The 19,468-nt window shown below is 43.6% G+C and overlaps 1 protein-coding gene across 1 annotated transcript in view; it reads left to right on the top strand.

Annotated features, from left to right (window-relative positions):
* Window positions 1–19,468, top strand: part of GPC6 (glypican 6) — a 1,089,202-nt gene that overhangs the window by 1,063,519 nt on the left and 6,215 nt on the right. Inside the window, exons 7-8 of the mRNA XM_012769753.3 lie at window positions 2,582–2,718; window positions 16,971–17,146. Of these exons, the coding sequence (XP_012625207.1) occupies window positions 2,582–2,718; window positions 16,971–17,146 (313 nt within the window). The remainder of the gene's footprint in view (window positions 1–2,581; window positions 2,719–16,970; window positions 17,147–19,468) is intronic.

The raw sequence follows: 19,468 nt of genomic DNA, 5'->3' as shown, positions 1-19,468 counted from the left end.
AAAAAAAAAAAAAGAAAAGAAAAGAAAAAGTAGCCAATTATTAGAGTTTGGAAGGATCGGTACTTAGCGTCATCAACTAGGCTCTGTGCAATGCAGAGAGTTGAGTCTAACTTAGAGGCCAGAGAATGAGACAGAGAATAAAGGAGACAGTGCTTGAGTTGGATTTAAAGAATGAGCAGCACAACATCAGCAGTTAAATTCTGCAAATACTAGAAGAGGATATGCCAGTGGGATGTCATGCAATGCTATTCTTTCTCAAAATATGTGTATCTGGTTTAGATTCCCACAGCATGAAGGTGGGATTTCAGCATGAAATAGGCAGAAAAGAGAATTGCTCACTCTTGGTGTGCTTTATTATGGGACAGAATAAACCCCATAGGATTCCAGTCCTGGAGATGGTGATGATTTTCTGATATAAATATGTAATATGTATCTCTGTCTCTGGGGATTGTTTTGAAAAGAGTAAGAAAGAGATGGTAGCCTTTCCTAGAGTTTAGAAACACCAAAGTGGACACCATGCAAAGCAAATAAAATGTAAAGGGTTCTTTCTCACATGTTTTATTTTGGAAAAAAAAAAACTCAAACTTTAGCAAAAATTGCATTTTTTGAAAACTTGTATGCTTTTCATCTAGAACAACCAATCATTAAAAATTTCCCACATTTACTTTCTCTCTCTTTATACATCTATGTACTTATTATTTATTATCACTGAGCCATTATTAAGTTGTACAAATCATACTCCTGCATTTGTTAATATCCCAGCATGCATCTCATAAGAACACAGGAACATGACATTCTCCTCCATTACCACAATATGCTTTTATGTTCAGGAAATTGAACAATGACACAATGCTATTATCTAATAGAGAGTCGGTATACAAATTTTGCCTATTATCTCCATAATGTCTTTTATGGCAGTTATCTTTCTGATCTGGTGTTCAATCCAGGCTGCATTTGGATAGCACATCTCGTATTCTCACTCTAGAAGCACTCTTAGCCTTTTTCGGTCCTTCGTGACTGACATTTTTGAGGACAGACCAGCTGTCTTTCAGAATGCCCGTCAGTTTGGGTTTGTCTGACGCGTCCCCATGATTAGGTTCAGGTTATGCATGTTCGCAGCCTGAGTGACTGTCCTTCGTGGCACATCACATGGGAAGATACCCAAGATCAATTTGTTCCCTCACTTTGGCCACTTGGTTAAGGTGGGGGCCTGCCTAGTCTCTGCCCAGTAAAATTGCCAGTTTTCCTTTGGTAATCAATAAGTAATCTGTGGTAGGTACCGTACTTTGAGATTATGCAAATATCCTGTTTCCCATCAAATGTCTACTCAACATTTTTAGCATCTGTGTTAGTTTGCTAAGGTTGCCATAACAAAGTACCACACATTGGGTGGGTTAAAACCACAGAAATGTACTGTCTCACAGTTCTGGGGGCTACAAGTCTGAAATCAAGGCATCAGCATGGCTGGTTCCTGCTGAGGGTTGTGAGGAAAGGATCCTTTTCAGACCTCTCTCCTTGGTTTAGAGATGGGCGTCTTCATCCTTCATCTCTTCACATCATCATCTTCCATGCACATCTCTGTGCCCAAATTCCCCCTTCGTATAAGGCAGGGGAAATTTCCTACCAGTCATACTGAGGTAGGGCCCGCCATAATGACCTCGCTTTAACTTCTTTACCTCTGTAATGGCCCTGTCTCAAAATAAAGTCACATGCTACATGCTGAGGTGCTGAGGGTTAGGACTTCGATATGAATTGGGGAGTGGGGGACACAATTCAACCGATAACAGATTCATTTCAACCATCCATGGACATGCCCAATGTTCATGTAGATAGAATAGGAAATCCGAGCTGTGACTGCATGAACCTAGATGTTCTCATGGAGCCACAGTGGTATTAAATCCCTCTCCCTGCCCGTTCTCAGGTAAAAAGTCAGCGCTGAGCCTGAAAACACTTAAGAGGCTGGTACTAAGATTCTCCGGGCCATCCATCCACAGAGCTGTGACATTTACACTCACACATATTTAGAATGACTTTTCTCTTTCGGTGCTAGAGATTTTTAAGTGGGTTTGGTTTACTGCTCACCACCCAAGTGTGTGCTTTATGGGCCTGCCAATTGCACCAGCAGCTAAATTGGGGGACCATATTTATTTTGTGCAGAAACAAGTAGTCCACCGGGAAAAAGTGTTTGTCTCCCGGAGCATTGTTTTGGTGCATTTATCTGACAAGCAGGCAATGAATTCTAAAGTCGGGTGCTCGCAGTAAGGACTGTCAGCAGGAGAGGGACCCGACGTCAGGTGAGATGCTTCATAAGTTTTTAATTCAAAGGACTGAAGGACAGAAAAGGGGAAACAAAAAGGCCATTCCCTGAGAACTCCCTGCCAGAGGAAGACTGAGGGGGGAGGGACAGAGGGTTTCCCGGGCTGTAAACCCTGCAGCACCGTGTCTGTCTCTCAGCGCTGCTAGAGAGTTTGTGCTGGTCACATCGCAGGTCGTGTAACCTTCACCTGCTGTCACGTCCTTGCGTAGAAATGGGCAAAGCCTGAGGAGGACATTCACTCGCTTTCCTTGGTTTCTCGATCAGGTCACCGACATAAAAGAGAAATTGAAGCTCTCTAAAAAGGTCTGGTCGGCATTACCCTACACCATCTGCAAGGACGAGAGCGTGACCGCGGGCACGTCCAACGAGGAGCAGTGCTGGAATGGGCACAGCAAAGCCAGGTGAGGGGGACTCGACGTTCACACGGACCCGGGGCACAGCGTGTCCCGCCTCGGAAGAATTGTCCTGGCACAAGTCCGCAGACCTGTTTACGCAAAAAGCAACAGAGGGCGGAGGGGCACGTCGTCGCTTAGCAACAGCTGTGAGAGTGACAGGTTTGATGGGCACCCGGGAGCACTTACTCTCAAGGTGCCATTAAGCGTGGAATCCTCGCTTGACTGTCTTGCCCCCGGATGGGGACGGAGGACTGGTGACAGATGCCAGGTTACAGATACTCTGAGCTCACAAAGGGCCCTTTTATGTTCACTTAATGACTTTAAGATAGCAAAGCTGTTTTTATCCGTAAATTTGCAGGGTCCTCTTGTTTTCATCACAAGTTAAACGGGAAAAGAAAATTCAACTGTAGTTTTTTTTTTTTTCACCCCGGAGGGAAAAAAACAATTGAAATGTTCATTGCAAAGGTAAAAGAAAATGTCTGAGGGACACGGGGGGAAGGGTTCCAACAGGCCCCACACCTTGGGAAGTCCCAGCCTGACAAGAGATGGAGGTTTTCCTCGTTCTGCTCTGATGACCAATGCTACATGGCCGCTTGGTATGGAATTTCTGAGTTTGTGGAGTCAGCCCAGACATGGGCTTGGCCTGGGTCTGCATAGGGTGCAGAAGCTGGAAAGGGGGACTGATTTGGGAGCTGGCAGGCAGGGCAGGAGGCAAGGAGAGGACTCGTCCGGAGCCCCCATCGGTGGGCTTGCAGGTGGGTGAAGCAGCTGGTAAACTGGACTCAAGGAGTGTTTGGGGATGGCCCAGCAGGTGGAGAACTAAGCAGGGAGTCTGTTCTGGGCCTTACTGGGCGGTTTCAAGCCTATGAAACAGCTGTGATAGAAAGGAAACAAGAAGGTATGTGCTTGTTACGTTCAGAAGAACCTGCAGAAGTTAAGTGGGGTGAGAGCGGGGTGCATGTTGGTGTCATTTGTTAGGCTGCGTGTTTTAGCACCTAATTGTTAGTGATGTTATTAGCCGTACTAGGAAGAACTTAGCAAAGTGAAAGCAAGACACCTATAGAAAGAGCTGTAACCATTCCAAGTTGCCCAAAGGATCAATATCCAAACCTTAGATTGTGAGAAGGAAATGAGTCATGTTATTAACAACATGCCCCACCCCCAAAATACTCAGTGTGTTACCAGTGTCTGGCTTTTGAGCTAGAAGGCCTTTGGCCAGCAGCTTCAGCTGTGAATTAACAGCGTCTCATGTGTCTTTTCCTGATGACCGTTCGGAAAGACACCGTCAGGGATGACCAGATGGCCTAATGAATAAAACGCTTGATTTTTTCTGAGCTGCTCTGTTGCCCATCTGTGTTTACCTTTCAGCCTTGGCTAAAATGAAGGCTGCGTTCGGAACTACAGTGCCGGGGATAGTCATGCAGGTTACTGGGTGTTTGTGCACATGCAATTTCTTACAAAACAGAATGTAAAAAATGATCATGGGCGGGGTTAAGGGAAGGGACTAAACGACACCAAGAAAATGAGTGGGGAAGATAAAGACCATTGAAGTTAGGGCTCGAGGAGATTAGAATGCTTCGGCCAAGTTCCCCCTTGTGCAGATCAGGAACCCAACAGGGTAAAAAAACCAACTAACAAGGGTGAAAGCTGGGTTTCTAAATCCTAGCTCGGTATTTTTTGATAGCAGTACCCTGCCTCTTAAGTAAACAGCAGCTAAATACTGTCCTCCCCAAGTTAGGAGGACAAATGAAACAGATCCTAATTTCTATAAAAGAATTTGTGGTTCTATGGCATTCATTCAGTTAGTCCTTCAGCGATAGTATTAAGCATTCCCTCTGTCCCAGGCACTGTTCCGGGCTCTGTGGCTCAAGTGCTATAAGATGGCAATGGGGTCAACACACAAAAAGGCTCAGTAGCCGGAGCAAGGACAGTGAATTTGTGAACTTCAAGTGCCACACTGCTGGACTGCAGATTTAGCAAAGGACCAGATACTTGGGGAAACACCTGGGTCAGTACTCAGGGACCAGATTTGAATTTTATTTTGAGCTCAATGGGACACCATTGGATGAGTTTATGCAGGTGGGGGAAATAATCACGTTTAATGCAATAAAATAATTTGTAGGAATATTCTAAAATTTATCATAATAGTATATCTTTTATTATATAATAAGTATATTATTAAAAGATGAGGCTGTCAGATATTTGTGATTCATTTGAACAATTATAATTTCATGGTTTTCTTTAGTCGCTTTTTAAAATTCTATTGGCTGGTCGGGCGTGGTGTCTCATGCCCGTAATCCTAGCACTCTGGAAGGCTGAAGTGGGAGGATGGCTCAAGGTCAGGAGTTCGAAACCAGCCTGAGCAAGAGCGAGACCCTGTCTCTACTAAAATAGAAAGAAATTAATTGGCCAACTAAAAACATATAGAAATATTAGCCGGGCATGGTGGTGCATGCCTGTAGTCCCAGCTCCTTGGGAGGCTAAGGCAGGAGGATCACTTGAGCCCAGGAATTTGAGGTTGCTGTCAGCCAGGCTGATGCCATGGCTGTCACTCTGGCCTAGGCAACAAAGTGAGACTCTGTCTCAAAAAACAACAAAAAAAATTCTATTGGCAGGAAATCTTAATAATATAACTTTATGTGTACTAGCATAGTAAATAGATAACAAATAAAGACTTGTTGAATTAAATTTAATTGACACTTTCTTCTCATCCAAATATTAATTGATCTACAAACATATCAGAGAAGTTTTTCACTTAAAGAAATTTTACTGAATCATTTTGTAAAGTTGAAGAATCCATTTATGCTGTGGATAATTTATTTTTTTCCCACTTTTGAAGTATGAGTTTTAAGGTGACAGGCCTTTTTAAATTTTTTAGAGGTGGCTGTATAAAAATGAAAAGAGAAAGAGAGAAAAGAAAAATAAAAGTTGTCCTCATCACCTATGTGAAATAAAATAACCAGAACCTTTATTTAAAAAAAAAAAAAAATCTATCGGTGAGTGTTAATGGACATAGAACGGAGGTGCTTATTAGCACTGATAGAGACTGTCATGCCTGGAGTTCATAAACTCAAACCTGCGTGATGGGGTCTCCAATAAACCAGACATCACTTCCTCTCTTTATGCTTTATCTATCAGACTCTTTGAGCCACATTCTTCTCTTTGCGCCCACTCCTGTGCCTTGTGTTCTAAGTGTTTCATCAGCGTGTCTTCCACCACCCATACTTTTCCTGATTACTTTCTGAATCCTACTCCATAGCTCTTTACCATATTTCCTTGATTCAGAAACATACCTCTGTCAATTTTTCACGATCCTGAAATCAAAATGCCTCTTATAGTGGGTATTTCCATGTACTCCATGTACATTATCTTATTTTCCCCAAAAGCTGTTACTAAATTAATTAACAGCGCCCATTGAAATTGTTGATGACTTGAAAGAGAAGAGGATACACAGAGACGTGGCTGCCGCAGTGGCCACGGGGTGCAGTGTGCAGTGTTGACACCATGGTCAGGATGTGTGAGCAGCGACTCCCTGCAGGTCTGGACCCACATTTGTCCCCAAGCTTCCCCGACTCACTCCACCCTCACTCAACTCTGACAGAGATCTCACTCTGCCTCTGTAGCTAGACAGGTCTGGAAACAGGAGGTGGGGGAGGAGGGCCTATGTCCTTTGCTGGGAGAAAATTGCAGGTGTGCCCGATGGCCCTCTCAGCATTTAAATCTTCATCTGACAACAAGACAAGGTGGTCAAGACAACATCTTCCCTACTTTCTCTTTCCTTTCCAACCTCCTGGGACACTGTGAAGGTAATGAGATAATGTCTATGAAACTAGTTCATAAATCCCCAAACAGTACTTCTTAAATTTCAGTGTACAGGCTAACCACCTATTTAAAATGCAGATTCTGATCATTAAGCGCTAAGGATTAAATGCTTAATGTCTCCTCAAAATCCCTATCCTGAAACCCTCCCCCTCCCACTCTGGTGGCCTTTGGAGGTGGGGCCTTTTGGAAGTAATTAGATCTTGAGGGTGGAGCCCTCATGAATGGGATTAGTGCCCTTATAAGAACAGACACAAGAGAGATGATCTCTCTTTCTGTCATGTGAGAACACCACAAGATTTGATCTGATGGATTGTAAAGCACTAATAGAAAAAAAGATTTAAAAACTAAAGAAAAAGAAAAATAATTAAAAAAAAAAAAAAAAAAAAAGACCACCACAAGAAAGCAGCCATCGGCAAACCAGGAAGAGACGTGGGATCTGCCAGCATCTTGGTTTTGGACACCCTGGCTCCTAGAACTGTGAGAAAGAAATGCTTGTTGTTTAAGCCACCCAGGTTATAGCATTTTTGCTGTAGCAGTGGCAGATGATGAAGACAGTAAGTCTGGGGTGGAACCCGAGTGAGATTCTGCAAATCTAACGAGCTCCCAGGTGACATGATTTTTGCTGACCCAGGGACCACACTTTGAGTGGCTCTAAGGCTCTAAGGCAGAGTTGCCAGATTTAGCACATAGAGACACCAGACAACAAAGGGAACATGCCCTATACTTAAAAGAGTCGTTGTTCATCTGAAATTCAGATTTAGCCAGAAGTCCAGTGTTTTATCTGGCAGCCCTACTTTCAGGCCCTATTAACAGGTAAGACAATCCCTTTTTCAGTCTACACACAAGCCTCAGGGAGAATGTTATGATTTTTTGTTTTCTCTTTGCCTTCACAGGTATCCTTCATCTTTCCTTTAATGGGGCTTTCCTTATATGATAATAAAAACAACGACAGCAATATGGGCGGGGAGGTCACCTGGCTCAGAGCAATGTCACCCAGGTAGAGCCAGGGCACAGGCGAGTGTGGTGTCATCTCAGCAGTGAATTGCGGAGGCTTCCCCAGGTGCCCAGAGAGAATTCTAAGTTGGGAATGCAGCTCAGCCGTCAGTGTGCAGGGTGTCATCCCCACAGACCTCTGCTCTCGCATGGCGCCACTGTGATGACTGGCAAGATAAATACTTTGAATCTTTGGTCGGTATTTGATTCGATTCATGTCTTAGTCAGCTCTGGGTGCTATAACAAAAATGCCATCGAAAGAGCAGCTGGAACAACAGAAATCTGTTTCTCACAGTTCTAGATCAGGGTGCCAGCAGGTTTCTCGTGAGGGCTCTTCCTGGCTTGGGGACAGCTGCCTGCATTGCTGGCAGAGAGAGAGAGAGAGTGAGAGCGAGCGAGCGCGTGTGCTCTGGTCCCTTCCTCTTACAAGAGCACTTATCCCATTTTGGGAACTCCATCGGATCCAACCTCATGACCTTATTAAACCCTAGTGACCTCTCCAAAGCCCCCCACCTCCAAACACTATCACATTGGGAATTAGGGTTTCAGAGACACACAGACATTAAGTTCACAGCAGTTAGTACTCAGAATTAGCATCCTACTAATCAGAAGAGCTGATGGAGGGATTTTCTTGGTGCTCTCGGCAGCGTCTGTCACCTGAGAACGGCCACCTAGCCGTCTTCCACGGCCAGCAGGAAAGTGAGTCTGCAGGTGCGACTTCTAGCCCTCCTATTTTTCACTTAGCTAAGTAAATGGGAGAAGATACAGCCACACTCTGCCTCAACTCAGACAAATAGGAATGGAAAGGAAGCTAGTAAGTTACAGAGGAAAATCGATAATAATCTAGAAGGCCGAAGGGAAAAAAAATTAAGGAGTCGTGGTTCAGGTTACAAATCTAGGCCTCCCAAAGTTCCCGGGGTGAACCTAGAGGCCCTTAGGAGGACATTTGCAGTCATCAGTCATCCCCGGGAAGGGCGTTCTGGGCAGTCGGTGGCCGGAATGAGCTGTCTGTACGGGAGCTAGGGAAGAATGATTAGATGGGAGGCAGGAAAGCATGGACTCTGAAGGAAATAAAACTTTTATACGGTCAGCACATACAGGTTAGAACTTTGTCAGGCAGCTGGAGAAAAAATAAAGCGCTAATGGTGTTCACATAGGCTCTTACCTTTCTGCTCTTATAAAAGCAGATTCTTGATTTTTAAGAACATAGCCACGTGAAATGACATCATCGATAACTTCTCTTGGGCTTGTTTTCTTTTTATGGAGACCCTTTTTCTAAACTCATAGGGATTAAAAAATAAAGGAAAGTATGAGCGAGAATGAGATGGGGGCAGGAAAAATGAAAGGTGGTCTGAGAGCCAAGCCCCAACGGCACGTGGGTTATCTGATGGGACATAAATTCTTTTCAGAGTCTTCAGGGTTCTTGAGTCAGTTGTTTCCAGACTCCTCCCTTTCCCCCATAAAATTGGCCGGGAAAAAAAAACAAAAACACAACTTTTCGATTTCGATTTTGGTCCTTGTAAGCCAGTGTTTAGCTGTCAGTGTGTCCTTTCTTTAAAATGCCTCTGGGAAGAGGCTATCAAAGGGCTGGCTGAGGGACGAAATTAATTGGACCCCTTGGAAACATGGCTTTTGCAAGGAGCCTCTGCTGTTTTTCAAGACACCTGATCCTCACAGAAATATTATGTCCGCAAGGAAATCCTTCCCAAGGCCAGGAGGTAAACACAGTAAATTGTATGAAATAGGAAAAGTAGAAAAGTCTAGAAAGTAGATCAGTCACTCTCGCCAGCCACTGTGTAGACTGGCTAACCAAAGAAAATAGCGAGGTATGAGTGGGTAAGTTCGAGCAGATGGAAGGAGAATGAGATGATGCATGATGATGTCAAAGACAGTGACTCGAGGTCTGAAGGACACTATTGTTTTAGTCTGATTGTGGAGTATGTCCCAAAGCACTCTAGCTGTATTTTAAAGGACTGTAAAATATCCAGTGTATATCAACACAAATGCCTTGGGAAGGTGGGAATTCTAAGATAAGAACTGGCAGGCCGGGCGCGGCGGCTCACACCTGTAATCCTAGCACTCTGGGAGGCTGAGGCGGGAGGATCTTTTAAGGTCAGGAGTTCGAAACCAGCCTGAGCAAGAGCGAGACCCCGTCTCTACTATAAATAGAAAGAAATTAATTGGCCAACTAAAAAACATATATATAGAAAAAATTAGCCTGGCATGATGGTGCATGCCTGTAGTCCCAGCTACTCGGGAGGCTGAGGCATAAAGGATCGCTTGAGCCCAGGAGTTTGAGGTTGCTGTGAGCTAGGCTGATGCCACGGCACTCTAGCCCAGGTAACAGAGTGAGACTCTGTCTCAAAAAATAAAAAAAGATAAGAACTGGCAACTGTCAAACCTGGCATTCTAGAATGCTTACTTCCCTCCTTGGGCATACGTGGGGACTGGGAACCCCACGAAGTCTTCCTGAGTGTCCTGGGGGAGTGGAAGCTCCGCGAACCTCCTATAAGTGGCAAAATGTTTTTACGCAGAGACGGCTTCCAATAGCAGGAAGGGAGCTTGTTCTTGGTCCATAACTCGGCAGCCCTGAACACTGGCTCGCGAGAGTCTTTTTTCCTAACCACTCTGGAGTTTGTAATCAAGAAAGGATGGGTTTGCAGAACTCTTGCCAATGAGTTACTTGAGGCCAAATCAAAGAATTTAGCTTCCACGCACTGCTGCAACCCAGGAGCTGTGCATTCTCCGAAAGAGTTCCCAAACCATTTCCTTCCTCAAGTTCTCCAGCTGGAGGAGAGCCACACAAATCATTCTTCTGTGCAGGAACTCGGGCTTTAAAGCTCCAGACTCTGCTGCAGTCAGCCACTGCTAAGGAACAGGTTTGGCATTTGGCAGAAATGTGGCATTTGGCGGAGCCAAGTTAACAACTTAATTTTCATAAGAATACATTAGAATCAAATAGTAAGTAATTAAATAAAGTAGCTACCTGGCTTGCCCATGGTCACACTTGCCCGTGGGTCCCAGAGAGATCAGAAATGCTCCGAGTCATACGCAGTTCGTGTGCCTTGGACCCTATCTCAGTGTCTGATCTCGTGCAGTTCCTAATGCCTCAGACAACTCTAGCTTAACAGTCTTCAAGAATTTATACATCTACTTAAAGCATAAGGTCACAGTATGCTTTGAGTAATACCACTTTCCTCCAGGAAAAATGGAAAAGGAAAAAAGCCATTTATATCAATACGTGTAAAAAAGAAGTACTTAAAACTCATATTTTAAAAATTGTGGTAAAATATGCCAAACATAAAATGTACCATTTTAACCATTTTACAGCGTACAGTTCTGCAGCATTAAGTGCATTCGCATTGCTTTGCAACCGTCACCCCATCCACCCACAGAACTTTCTCATCTTCCCAAACTGAAAATCTGTTTTCCCACCTCCTTTTTCCCCCCAGTCCCTGGAAATCACCATCCCACTTTGTATCTCTATGAATTTCACTATTCTGGGTGTGTTATATCAGTGGAATAGTATCATATTTGTCCTTTTGTAACTGACGTATTTCACTTAGCATCATGTTGTCAAGGTTCGTCCATGTTGGAACATGTGTCAGAATTTTCTTCCTTTTTAAGGCTGAATGATATTCCCATTGTCTGAGTATACCACGTTTGTTTATCCATTCATCCAACAATGGACACTTCGCACCCTTTGGCTACTATGAAGAATGCTGCTATGGCCAGAGGTGTGCAAATATCTGCTCAAGTCCTTGCCTGGGTGTATTTTGAGTATATACCCAGAAGTGCAATTGCTGGATCAAATGGTAATTCCATTTTTAATTTTTTGAGGAACTGCCAGACTGTTTTCTACAGCCGCTGCACCATTTTACATTCCCACCAGCAGAGCACAGGGTTCCAATCTCTCCACTTCTTTGCCAACATTCATTATTTTCAGTTTGTTTGTTTTAAATAATAGCGATCCTAATGTGTATGAAGTTTAACACTTAGATTTATGAACACTCCTAAAAGAGGTTACTGACACAAGAGGTTTGCATTCACTTATTTGAAACCATATGTGTTTCAGAATTCAAAACGTTTTAGAGTTTAGAAAATCACCCACCGCAGTGACTATGTTATATATTGTGTAATACTCCCTGTGGGCTCTGGGGCTGCAACCTACAAACACATTAATATTTTTGCAGCCAAATGCATTAATATTTACACTAAGTGGGATAAATGAGGACCATAATTAGCCTCATTTCAGATCAGATGAAGTTTTGCTAACAAGCAGGTTGAAGAAAAAATGTTGGAGATTTTTTGAGTTTCGGAATGGCACAGAAGGAATTTTGGACCTAGATTAGCATGATATCTTCTTAGATGAGTAAAAGTTTTAAACCTGCTGAAGCAGAATGCAAATATAGCTTAGAATTAGAAAGACGGGCGTTGAATGGAGCTCATTTGTGGCAACAAACAGTTTTGAAACTGCTTTCATCTCACTCTTCCAATTGTGCCTTAAGAGAGGAGCAGTTGAGGAAGGACTTGGAACTTGAAAAGAAACCAGGCCAGCACTCAGACATCCCACTTCTCCCCATTCCTGCCTCAGTTCCCACTTGGATTCGTGACAACCCCATTGGGCACACTGGGCTATACCTTCTTTGCCAGCGCCTCATGTCAGAACTTTTCCTGGCTCTCAAATCCATTCAGTCTTAAGAGTTGTGCGTCCCTCTCCCAACATGCAGTGCGTTACATCAGAACAACCACCCGCATTAATGCAGTGATGAGAAATAGTGAACGCTGATAAGTTAGCATGGCTCCCCTCCCAGCAAGCACGTTCATGTATCCACAGGCTATTTCTGGAAGCCTCAGCACAGCTGTAAGGAATGTCTTTGAATATTGAGAATGATAGGTGCTGTGATTGGCCAGTGGGAAACTTTGGCCAGGGACAAGTCATGTTTAATGTCTCTCAAGTGACAGAAGCTGTCACCTAACTCTGGCAGTGAGGACCTGGTGCCACCCACAAGGTTGAGTGTATCAGCCCTCCCACTTCCTAAATTTCCACAGGACTCTTCCGCTCTCATGGGCCATAACTGGCCATGTTTAGATGGAATCAAGGAAACCTACATTAACAATATGAAATTAGATGCGAAGAAAAGAATTCTGCGAAACTGCCAAAGCTTTAGCTCCTAGCCATGCTCTTGCAGAATTCTGCAACACTGCTAAAGCTTTAGCTCCTAGCCATGCAGTGTGGAAAAGCGATGCTTGCTGTTCGTGGATGCCGCCCCACACCGTCGCAGGGAGCGCTGGCAAACCGTGGCATCCCTGTTCAGCTCTCCAGTCTGTCTTCGCTTCTGGTTCTCCCAGCTCCAAATAGATGTGCATCCCGCCTTGGAACCTGGGCAATCTGTGCCTAGATTCTCCTATGATTCCCAGAGATATGATGGTGCAAAAATAGAAGGCTGCCATGTCAAAGAGCTGTGCAAAATCTAATGCAAGGAAGAGCATTGTGGTCTCAAAGATGTGTCTATTCTTGCAGGATATGAGCAATATGTAAAGAGACCAAACATGAAAACAAACAAATAAATAAATAAATGGGCTCATGAGGTCCTAGAGTTGAACTATCACAGACCTATCAGGCTGCACAATGGACATCCATAGATTGAGCATCAGGATTTACCTTTGGAGTGGCAACATGGCCATTTCCTCTTCCAGCTGCTTTAGGTTTAAGTTTCCACATTGTCTCCAAAGTCACCCTTTGAATACACCGAAAGGAGAAAAGGTTCTTGAGGACACGGGTGCATTGTTACTTGTTTTCATTGTCAGTGGCTGAGCATCAGTAGGCACAGTTAGAGGCTGGGTTGACTTGGCAGTCTCTCATTGTTGCTGGATGTTCAGACTCCCAGGGGTGGCATTCCCATGTAAGCTATCGCAGTGAGCTCCTGATAAATGAGTCTTGGCTAGCCATGCAGTGCACACGGCATCTGAAAGGAACAATGCCCGCTTCTGACTCAGCGCAGGTACAGCTGCAGGAGTCAGTTTCCAAAATGCAGAGGAGCAACACCAGGATCAACCGTCACTCTTCAGCTCCTCTCAACGCCTGTGTCAGCAAAGGATGCCATGCACCTGCTGTTGTTCACTCCAGTGGGCTATGATGATTCAAGAGCTCCTGGAGCCTGGCACATATAATTGCATGTCAATAATGGTCACTCCAATGTCATATTTTAGGAGTTATATCAGAAGGCAATCTCAGAATGAAACAAGAATTTATTTCTATACCAGATATATTAAAAGGCAGAACAGAAGTTACACTTTACAGCAAAAAGAAAGAGATATGAGTCCATAGCTTTTTTAAATTTCTATGAGGACATTTTTTAGGGCAGTAAATACTTGAAGCTTCATGGAAAAGAATTTACAATGCACACTGTGTGTTTTATTATGCATTATTTGGCGAACATTGTGAAGTCAATTTTGTTCAGGATATGGATGAAGACATGGAGCTTTTTCAGGGGACCTCTGATTTAAAATGGGTAAACCAATTCATGCACAAATACATCATGCGTAAGATTCGATACCTGAAAAATGGCTTAAATATCAAAGTTTCTCTGTGTGGTTCTTTTGGAGGATGGCTAGATAGAGCCTTTGTTTCCAGAACTTGGAAAAGGACTTGCAGGAAGGGTAAGAATTTTAATCATAAGGATATTATACAAGAATATGTAAATAGGAATAATAAAATAGAGGAGACGACGCTTGTTCAGTTTTCAAGCAACAACAGTAGAGGCGGTAGGAGAATAATAGTAATAGCAGTTAGGCAGGGCTACCACCATTGACCTGTAGAAGGTCAATGCTGGATGTCCTGAGCCACCTTGACCTTTGCCCTGGAGGAGGACCCCTAAGAGCTGTACCACTGGGCTCCCGTGCCTGCCAGCTTCCTGTTGGGTTCAACCAATCAGAGGCAGCAACTGGAGGTCAGGAGGCGGGACTAGAGGGGTCAGGCTGTCTTGCCCCTGGCTTCCTCCCTGACAGCCTTGGTTTGGCAGTTGCCTTGTCATTTGGGGCCTCTCTGTGGTTTCAGTTCTTGTGCATTCTGGTGACAGTTTCTCCTCCTTATCCCATGTGACCCCTTCTCCTGTTGCCAGCCCCAGGGCACTTCACCTCTCTGTGCTGGTTCCCTTTAAACTGTCCACACCTTTATAAATACTCTCTTCTTTAAAATCTCTTTATTCCCCCTCTGAGTGAGCCATCTGTTTCTTACCAGGACACAGACAAATATAGCACCTTTGTAGGAATTGGAAAAAGGCACCCAGATGGGTACATGGGGGTTCATTATGTTATTGTCGCAACTTTTATATAGATTGAGAATGTTCTAACATTAAAAGGTTACCAGAAAGAAAAGAAAAATGTGCCCCTTTTGATCAATGGTGTCCTGTAGGGGCATGGATTGGTGACCACAGAAATGAGGCTGGATTTCAGCGCCAACTCACTCCTACAGCTTGAAGGGATGACTTTGTGCAGTGTGCAAAACGCCCAACTGAACCTGGCAGCCCTGAAAGCTGGGAAATATCTTGAGGAGGAAGGGAGGCTAGGCCTGGGTCTTTAAGGACATTTGGGGACTTAAATGGGAATGTGCATTACAGGCAAGGAAACCCTGTGGGTCAGGCAAACATGAAATGGATACAAGGAATAGATTCTGTAAGACAAGGAAAGTCCTCTGAGAGACTATTGCAATAAAGAAGTGGAACTGGGTAGACATGGACTTCGATTGCTGAGCTGTAAGAGTGAACTGGAGCTTAAAACTCACCAGGCAGTTCAGGGCAGGGTTTGGGCACCTGGGCTGTGGACCCAGATGGGGCTTACGTCATGCTTTTGCCATCTATTGGCTCTGTGACTTTGCTTATGCTCACTGAGCCTCTGTTTCCTATTTCATTAAATGGAATAAAATAATACCTATTTCCTAGGTTTGCTGATGAGCTGAATTTAAAACTGCATGTCAGGCCGGGCGCGGTGGCTCATGCCTGTAATCCTAGCACTCTGGGAGGCCCAGGCAGGCAGATTGCTCGAGGTCAGGAGTTCGAAACCAGCCTGAGCAAGAGCGAGACCCTGTCTCTATTATAAATAGAAAGAAATTAATTGGCCAACTAATATATATAGAAAAAAATCAGCCGGGCATGGTGGCACATGCCTGTAGTCCTAGCCACTCAGGAGGCTGAGGCAGCAGGATCGCTTGAGCCCAGGAGTTTGAGGTTGCTGTGAGCTAGGGTGACACCACAGCACTCACTCTAGCCTGCAACAAAGCGAGACCCTGTCTCAAAAAAAATAATAAATAAATAAATAAAAATGCATGTCAATTTCTTTGCACCATGCCTGGCATTGAGTTAAGTGCCCAGTAGCTACTATCTTCAAAAGTTTTCAAAAAGAAGAGTGACATGTTGAAAGCAAGGTTTTGGGAAGAGTAACGAGGCCACATGTGCGGGGTACACTAGACAGGAGGGAAGGGGGCAGGGAAGTCAGTTTGGGCTGCAGTAGCCATCTGCGCTCCAGTGAGGGACACAGGAAATGGGGAACAAAAGCAGCAGGTATGAGACACTCTGGAAGAAGAAGAGAAGGAAAACTGGGGAACAGACAGGTCATGGCACTAACAAGGATTCAGAGAGGGCCCCGAGCATGTTGCCTAGATCTTTAGCCTCCGCTTGTATAAATACACCTGGGCAGTGTATACACCTGGGCAGCGTAGACAGCTGATGTTGAAACACTGACAATTTTGACATCTTGGTATAAGTAAAAGAAATATGAAGCTCAGAGCCATTAGATTTTACCCTTCTACTTTACTGAAAATTCTTGAATCTACCAAATTAGACCCAAGATTCTATTACAAAATAAAACCCTAATAGACACTTCAATCATTTGGTAATCACTAGTCACTTCCCAAACGTCCCAAAGATTGGATTTTTTTTTTTTAATATCCAGAAGTTTCTTCTGATTAAAATCTGAGATGGAGCCTGTTCAGTTGAGAAAGAGCATCTTTAGACAAGTGAATTCTCTCAGATCATACATAATCAATGAGTAAGAACTGGTTCTTACTACCAAAATTAGCAGAAGTGAGGAAGCTATCAAGTCCTCAACTTGAGCTATGTGGCGTTTGGGGTGGAGGGAGGAAAGAGTAGTTAATTTTAGGTAATGGTTTCTAGAAGTCATTTCTAGAAATGAATGTCGCATTCATTTGTAGGCAAGCCTACCTAAGAATTCAGTGCCACTTAAAAAACTAGTCTGAAGCCGTCTTAGCTGCTTCTCCCTCTGAGAATATGTATTGTTTGTTTTTACAGTTTGGCATTTTCTCCGGGAACTAAGTCGGGTTTTTGCCAGGTGTCCTGGCTCACTGTTGAAGGCGGAGTGGCAGAATGTGGTTTCGAGGTTCCTGCTACATGGCTCTCACCTGTTCTCTCGCCGCTGCCTTGCAGGTACTTGCCCGAGATCATGAACGACGGGCTGACCAACCAGATCAACAACCCCGAGGTGGACGTGGACATCACACGGCCCGACACGTTCATCAGACAGCAGATCATGGCTCTCCGCGTGATGACCAACAAACTGAAAAATGCATACAATGGCAATGACGTCAACTTCCAGGACACAAGTAAGATCTTTACTGGGGCCAATAACTTCCTGAGTGAAATACGGCTGTAGATTAGACCATAGTTTTTCTTCCAGAGCGGTGTGCCCCCTTGATTTAGTCTCATTCCTCCTCAATCTGTGAAGCTTTTTATAGTCTTTTGGACAGAGAGCTCTGATCCGTGAAACTTAGGACGCTGCTAGAATCATAACTGGTCTTAAGGAATAGTTCCAGTGGATTACATGCAGCCACGCCAAAGCCAAAACTGAGTTTCATCTACCAGTTGATCTGTTAATGATAAAGCCACAAAGTAATTTTTTCACTTTCTTCTTTCCCCATCAGCATTTACAACTATCCCAAACTCCTGCCCACTTTCCCTCAATACCACCCAAAGAAGAATGGTCTACGTATGGCTTAGACAAGCCAGGGCTAGAATCCCTTATGTCTTATCCCTTATGAAGTCGGGTCTTGAAGAAAATACTCTACTTCTTGAGTCTCAGATTCCTGGTCTGTAGAGTGGAAGCATCTTTGCCTAAAAGGCGGTTGGGAGTCTCATTCAAGGTGATGTTGTAAAGGAGCTAAGACAGTATTCAGTGGGTAGTGATTGGGTTCAATTGCATCATCTCCCTCTCTACCCAGTCGTGCACATACACAACCATAGACATTTGTATCTGAAATATTGAAAGAAGTAGTAAAATGCCAATGCAGTACTACCCTTGACTAATTTTTTAAGGATCACAGAAGCATCAGAATTGACTTGGAAGACTATTAAATGAACACTGACATGAAACTAACTATATTTCAGCTTTGTCTGAGTAGTTTCCATATGTATAACTACAAAGAAAAGGGGTTTTTTTTTATTGGTTTTTTTTGTTGTTGCTTTTTAAAAGTGTATACCCCTATGGAGTTTCCAGGAAAAGAATTCTTGAACATAAGATGTGAAGTTGCCAAAGAATCTGTAATTTGGTCACTGAAGCAAAAGAGGATGCTTGTGTGCTTAGATTAATGAGACAGAAAGACACAAGTTACAGATGGAAGACATCAAGTCATCTAAGTTTTAGCCATCAGCCTGCTGAGTTGTCCCCTGCAGAAAATTTTTTGTGGTTTTATTCCATTTTAAATAACTCAAAGAATTAATTTTCTAAACATAGGATAATTACCAACCCAGACTTGAATGCTATAAAATTTCTCAAAATCATCCCATTATGTCTATTCCTTTTAGCTGAACTTCTTTCCTTTTTGGCAGAGAGCAGGACACAAGGTTTTGGCTTTGTTGCTTCACTCTTGCTAGCACTTAGCCTCACTCATCTCATTTTATCCATTTTTTCTTCTTCATTTAATAAACTGCTGTATTATCTAGAGAGTGACCGTTGGAATGAATGATTCAAGATATATAAGAATTAGTCAATGTTGGCCTCTTTGCTTGTCTCTCCTCTCTAATGTGTTTAATATATATCAACCTGCAAAGCTCAGGGAACGTACAGGAGGCAGAGAGCTTGCTCCATTGCTCCTCAAAAGAAAATAAAGTCCGGCCGGGCGCTGTGGCTCACGCCTGTAATCCTAGCTCTTGGGAGGCCGAGGCGGGCGGATTGCTCAAGGTCAGGAGTTCAAAAAACCAGCCTGAGCAAGAGCGAGACCCCATCTCTACTATAAATAGAAAGAAATTAATTGGCCAACTGATATATATATAAAAAATTAGCCGGGCATGGTGGCGCATGCCTGTAGTCCCAGCTACCCGGGAGGCTGAGGCAGAAGGATCACTTGAGCCCAGGAGTTTGAGGTTGCTGTGAGCTAGGACGCCACGGCACTCACTCTAGCCTGGGCAACAAAGCGAGACTCTGTCTCAAAAAAAAAAAAAAAAGAAAATAAAGTCACCAACAATTAAGAGCATCCCTTAGCTCTAACCGAAGCACCAAATTTGGCCCTCTCTTTTAGGCTAGTATCTGTCTACAAACTATCATCACATCTTATAGCTGTCATCACCCTTATGGCTTTCGACATTTTTTTTAAGTTGCCCATTCCACCTCTTAAATACTTGCATTTGTGATTCCTTTTTAAAAAGAGATGGGGCCATTATTTTTCCCATTCAGAATCTCCTGTTGTTATTTGCTTTCCACATTTTTAATGTTCTAAATCATTTTAATAATATCTTGGTAAAGATTGTCTAACTCCTTGTTCATGATGCTAGTGTTCAGAACTATCCCCTTAGCCACTCTGAGATCTCTGAATTTAATTAATGGGCATTTTCCCTGTTGAAAAGGCCACTAAAGATAAATCAGAGAAAATGTTAAAAACCTAGTGCAGTCTACTCAAGTGATCTTATCTGGTATTTAGGTGTCTCATTGA

This window comes from Microcebus murinus, chromosome 13 (genome assembly GCF_040939455.1).
Source record: "Microcebus murinus isolate Inina chromosome 13, M.murinus_Inina_mat1.0, whole genome shotgun sequence".
Taxonomy (NCBI): domain Eukaryota; kingdom Metazoa; phylum Chordata; class Mammalia; order Primates; family Cheirogaleidae; genus Microcebus; species Microcebus murinus.
This window is presented reverse-complemented; position numbering and strand designations above follow the sequence as displayed.